This window comes from Dichomitus squalens (genome assembly GCF_000275845.1).
Source record: "Dichomitus squalens LYAD-421 SS1 unplaced genomic scaffold DICSQscaffold_27, whole genome shotgun sequence".
Classification (NCBI taxonomy): Eukaryota; Fungi; Basidiomycota; class Agaricomycetes; order Polyporales; family Polyporaceae; genus Dichomitus; species Dichomitus squalens.
In genome coordinates, this window is record NW_006766909.1 from 188,456 (window position 1) to 194,507 (window position 6,052).

The 6,052-nt window shown below is 54.8% G+C and overlaps 1 protein-coding gene across 1 annotated transcript; it reads left to right on the top strand.

Annotated features, from left to right (window-relative positions):
• Positions 1-2,773: 2,773 nt before the first annotated feature.
• Positions 2,774-5,129, top strand: DICSQDRAFT_108686 (acyl-CoA dehydrogenase NM domain-like protein; the record flags this gene model as incomplete). Its single annotated transcript, XM_007367643.1, has 8 exons — positions 2,774-2,976; positions 3,032-3,108; positions 3,155-3,210; positions 3,272-3,495; positions 3,554-3,593; positions 3,654-4,500; positions 4,569-4,683; positions 4,746-5,129. Exons 1-8 carry the CDS (start codon positions 2,950-2,952, stop codon positions 5,127-5,129), a joined length of 1,770 nt encoding a protein of 589 aa, XP_007367705.1. The 5' UTR covers positions 2,774-2,949.
• Positions 5,130-6,052: the final 923 nt, after the last annotated feature.

The following is a 6,052-nucleotide window of genomic DNA, read 5'->3' on the forward strand; positions in this document are numbered from 1 at the left end:
TTGAAGAAGTTCGAGGGCAAGCGGGCACAAATGGGATTCGCGTTTGGCCGGTGCAAACGCGTGCCGTACACAGTAGATACAATAAGGCTTATATACGTAGCTAAATAGGGGTAGATAAGGGCGCGGGTATCCGTCGGGGGGCGGGACCTGTGGCGCTCGTTCCGCGAGCTCGCCATCTTGACGCCAGGATTCCAACAGGGCTCATGCACCAAAATCAAGAGTTGAGGTCTTCCTTGCTGCAAGTCACTTGCTTTGTGGGCTATGGGTGTTAAATGACAGCAGAGACACTGAAAAGGCTATAGAAGTGGAGACATGAGACGAGACAAGACGCGACAACGCAATGCAAACCAGTAACGCTCCATACAGAAAATGTGCATCGAACAGAACTTGCTTTCCACCTCCACCGTGATGGTGCAATCTATGGACTACTCCACATTGCTCTACACAGGAGTACATCGCGCGACTGGAATTCGCTGGCACGGGCTCCCAGCGGGGGCCATCGCCCGGCCATGCGGATGTCAATGGTCATAAAGCCACCCAGATTTTGGGTGGCGCGACACCAGGGCACCCATGAGGCCGCCAGCGGTGATACGTGTGGGTGCCCTGGCCCCAAATATGGTAAATTTCTGGTCAGCAGGGCGCTTAGGGGTTGCTCGAGTGCGGTAGATGGTGTTGCTTTGACTGCAAGCACTGTTGTATTGGACGACTTTGACACGCGTAGAATGCAACTAATATATCTCATTGACTCAAAGCAAACAACCATGCGTAGCTAATCCTCCATACGACTGGAAAGGGCGGGCCCCAATTGTTCCAGGTCGACGGAGCCGTCATCGTCATCCTCCTCGCCTTCCTGGGTGCCAGCATCCTCCATTTCGACCTCGGGCTCTGGTGCTCCGGAGCGAGCTGGGATGGGGACGTTGGTGCTCTCTTCAGTGAGGCCGACGTCGTTGTCCTCGTGGGTTGAGGATCTCGCGTGACCCCCCTATAACGGCATTCTGTGGCCTCAATATATCATTTTAAACCTGCCCTACGCTAACGATGGACTGTACGACTTACTCTGATCCAGAACTGGCCATATGGAGAGAGAATTCAAGGTGAGATGAGGGGGCACGCAGAGACGATCTCCCAGAATACACGACGCGATGGTGGAAGGAAGAAGGCAGCGATAGCACCGGCGCCTCTTAGGGCGAGTGCCTGTCTCGGCACAAGGCTCTCATCGAAGTCGCTCAGGACACCCCGCCACGGGCGCGTCCTTTGATTTCCGTTGACACAACATGGCCCACTGACGCGACCAGTGGCTTCCGCAAGGAGGCCAAGCGAAATCCGCTGGTCTTTATAACCATTGGATTCCGGGTGGTGTCCTCGGTGATAAGCATTGATCGCGCACGGGGCCTCTGATGGGCGCCTCCTCCCCCCGAATTCCCGTCGCGCGATGTACTCCTGTGTATGTTGCGCTCCGTCTGCCGGAACACATTTGCGAACACGATCAGAACTTCTGCGCTCTTGTTCTCACTTACGCCGGGGTGCCGTTGTCGTTGCCGAAGAAGACGCTGACGACAGACACGCGATGTGACTTGCTTATGTTTCCTAGGGAGACGTGCGGGAACGTGGCAGGCTTCATGGTGTCGGTTGAGCTCTTGCCTTGATCGACGACAGCCACCCCTTGCTGTCATTCAATTCTCGCGCTCTGCACGGAAGATAGAGGGGTTGCTTCCATTTGAAACGACTTGCTGTTGTGGAAGTTGAGCAGCACATAGGGAATCACGAGCTTCTGGAAGAAGATAGAGAAAGAAGGGCTAAATGTGTTCACTCAGCTTCGCGGCGTGGGGAGGTCGCCGAGCGTCCGGAAGGAAGGATGCAAAACAGGAGACTATATTGAGCACAACAACGCGATAGAAGTACATCGCTACGCAAGGGCATTCATAAAATGATGCATCATACAACAAGGAACGAAGTCCGGAGACAATCCTCCTATTAAGCTCGGCGGTAAGACTACGTCTCACAGCAAACCACCCACGCATTGTGGAAGTCAACGAAGAGATGCCAGAACGCACAATGACACCAAAAGCAGACGTGGCTACGGTAGTGACTAGAGAAGGGGACTAGAAAGACAGAATCGACTCGCGGATGATACTCACCGACTTCAGCCATGGCTGGAGCTGAGGACCGTAGCTGTACAGGGGAGCGAGGACAAGCTGTGAGACAAGAGGGCTCAGAAGACGACGCGAGGACAAGATGAATTTCCGTCTTGTCTGCAGAGCCAGAGACGGCAAGCCTGCTGTTAGGAAAGATGTCCATGCCGAGGACCTAGGTGGAGTGCCCGCCGCTCAGAGTGGCGACGACTCCAGGCTTGCTGGAAGAGAAAAGCGGACGTCGTGTGGGATCGTTTGGTCATCCTCCAGCGCAAGCAGAGAAAAGTCAGATGGTGAACGAGTAGGTCATGTCAGACCGGGGTTCCGGAGTTGGTGATAGTGTTGGTTTGGGGTGGTGGTGGCAACTGTCTAGGACAGGACGCGACAACAGGATCACGTGATCACAGCCCACGTATGTAGAAGGATACCGTCGGTGCACCGTGCATACTATGTACATTATCCTGTCCGATCTTCTTGGACGAGTTTGCACAGGGTGCAGGCACATGCTTAAAGGAAGATAGGCCACAGACAGGTCGGTGACATTCAAGGCGTCTATCGTGCGAGACCCGGGAAACCTGCACACCCGAGATCTCAACTGACGCACTGTGTGGTACGCCCACATCCTTAGAACCTCCTATATCCGCCGCACAGCCGGAATCCCCGAGGCAGTTCTTTTCAGATACCGACATAATCGAAGCATACTGCCTACATAAGCCCCTCCCATGGGATGCAGCGGCAGGAACCCTATCCACATTCTGTACCAAGGAGCTCCCCGCCACACTCATTAGCCCCCTCGCACGCCTCAAGTCAATTCTAAATGCGCATCGAAGAAGGTTTTCAGCAGGTGAGCTGCATGTCAGTCATCACTGCGTGTTAGACTCGCTGACTAGTCTCCGCAGCCTCCGTACCCGACTGAACATCCTTACCTACAAGATCCCGTCCTACCTTCCTTGCTCAGGCGCATCCTTCCTCATGAGTATGTACGATTCGAGCTCATAACCATGCAACTTACACTGCGATAGGATCAAGAAGTCTGTCGACAGCGACTTGACACGTTTAGGGGACGTCTTAATCAAAGGTGAGTTGGTTTCCTATCCTAGCCCCGCCGCTGCTTACAGAGTGCTTTGAATGCATCTAAGATATACGTCCCCTTGCGCCACTGGTGCAGCCAGCGTCTGTAACGCAATACGACGAGTTCGGTCGTCGTGTCGACATTCTGCACACATCGGAAGGGTGGCGTCGAATTGAAGCATTCGCTATTGAAGAGGGCTACAATGCGATAGCATACGAATTGGATTATCGTGAATACAGCAGGACGGTCATGTTCGTGCGGAACATGATCATGACCGGAGATTGTCACGCCGTAAGTAGTAGAACCCATTATACAAGGTCCACAAAAGCTCAGCATCAACATCGCCTAGATTATGTGCCCCATGGGGATGACGGATGGTGCTACGCGATGTAAGTCAATCGTTGACAGTGTTGCAATAGTTCCTTCTGCTCACTCACACCGTCTTCCAGTGATCCATCTGTTCGGGACCGAGGCAATGAAGCGCGAGCTGCTCCCACACTTGCTGAGTCGGGATCCTGCAACTGCCTACCTCTCCGGTCAGTGGATGACCGAGCGTCCCGGTGGTTCTGATGTATCTCAGACCGAAACTCGCGCCGTACCCACAGAGCGCGTAGACGGTGATCTGGGCGATCCGTACATCCTGGACGGCCTCAAGTGGTTCTCCAGCGCAGCAGAGGGAAACATGGCCGTCGGGCTCGCACGTACCGGCGATGTGTCCCAAGGCTCGCGCGGCCTGTCGCTCTTCTTGATTCCCCTGCGCATGGGCCAGTACTCCTCGCCTCTATCCAACGGAGTTTTCCTGCATCGCCTGAAGAACAAAGTCGGCACTCACGGCGTCCCCACAGCTGAGCTCGAGTTGCGCGGCACCCGTGCCTGGCTGCTTGGTCCGCTCAACGAGGGCGTGAGGTGCATCGCGCGCATGCTCAACATCACACGGGTACACTCGACAATCCACTGCGTAGGGTCCCTGCAGCGCTGCCTTTCCATCGCACGCGCTTATTCCACGGTGCGCGCTGTCGAGGGCGGGAAGACTCTCCTGAAAGACGTGCCCATGCACGTGGCAGGTCTCGTTGAGATCACGCTCTTGTATAAGGCGCTGGTCAACCTCACGTTTGGAGCGATCGGCTTGCTTGGAAGGAGCGAATGCGGCCTGGCAAGCGTAGAAGAGGAGGCTCGACTGAGGTTACTGACACCCACGATCAAGGGATACGCGGCGCACTGGGCCACTGCCGGCATGGAGCAGGCCATGGGCGCACTGGGTGGCTTGGGGTACATGGAAGAGACTGGCATTGGCAGGTGAGTGTTCCAGACTTGTTGGTGAAACGCTATCAACATCAACCTGCCAATCTTTGTTGCTCTGGTAGACTCATCCGCGATGCTATGGTCGAGAAGATATGGGAAGGCACCATTAGCGTGTGCGCCTTGGACTTGACGCGCGCGGTGTCAAAGGAGCCGAAGGCGGTCACGTACTACATCGAGGTACGCGTGTTCCTTCTGACATATTTCAGTATACTAACTACTCATAATCGTATCCTTTTCAGTGGGGGCGCTCGCTGATTCAAGCAGCCGAAGCTCGGCTGCATTCTCCTGCTCTGCGAGCGGTCGAAATACTCTCTGCATCGCTTGAGAGGCTGCCCGTTCACTTCGGCGAAAGCACCACAAACGCTCTTCTGACCACGCCCTTGCTCAACTACTTCGCCGCTATCTCATGTGCTCTGTACCTGTTGGAGCATGTGACTTGGTCAATCAGCGTGAAAGACGCGACGAGCGAGGTCGATTTGGAGGCTTTCCGCCGCTGGGTAGAGGAAGGAGAGATCGCACACACCCATGATCAGATGACGAAGGCACAAGAGGATTACCATCGAAGGATTGCGTTGAATTCGAAGATAGTGTACGGCGGAGATGTGCTAGCTGCAAAGCTGTAACAGTATGATTGTAATGCAAAAGCCGTGGCGATGTCAATATCATTCATGCATGTATCGTGATACCGAGGCGAGAACTTTTCGACACGCATTTCTGCGCGCGCACTTTTGTTCGATCACCTACGGCTCATACCATCCGATTCCCCTGACGGTTGTGCTTATCCCAAAGCGGAGCTAGAAGCACGGACGAATGAGCTGTGAATGAGATACGACCTCTGTGTCAAGAAGGTAGAGCCGTGGGCGGAAGTAGACCGGCCTAGGACGGCGCTAGGAATATTGAAACTTTTATCTGAGAACGAGAAGCTGTATGGATCACCGTCGTAATTCGATGCGTGGTGCACTGGGGACCAACGCGTAGCATAATCCCATCTGACACGGAGCTCCTTTCACTCGTACCACCACCTACGGCAACTTTCCCACGATCGTCAGCCAATAGGAGCGGGCTACGTCGTGTGGTCAGTTATCCCTCTGGGCGACGGCCTATAGCGTACATGAAACAGCAGCAATACATACGGACAGTAGGATGCCCCAGGACACTACCAGGCGAGGACCGGCAGCATCGCCACAAACCGCCTCGCAGACAAGAAAGACATCGACAACTGTAGCGACAGGCGCACCGCCTACCAAGCAACTGCGGTCCACACCGGCTACAGCCACCTTTACGGCAGCGGTGGACAAGATTCAGACCATGGACGAAGCTCTCGCTGTCTTGCGGAAAAATCAGATGGTACCGGCGGCTGGAGAACCCACGGCGGAGGGCCTCATCACAGGCCTTCATCATGTAGGAGTGGGACTCTCAGGGAAGATGGCATGGGCGTCGGAGTGTTGCATAGCATTAGCCGTCTATGCCAAGGCGGTCATAGAGAGCGCGGTAAGCAAATCATTGACGGAAGCTGTACTCACCCGCTTTGAGTCGCAGACGAAAG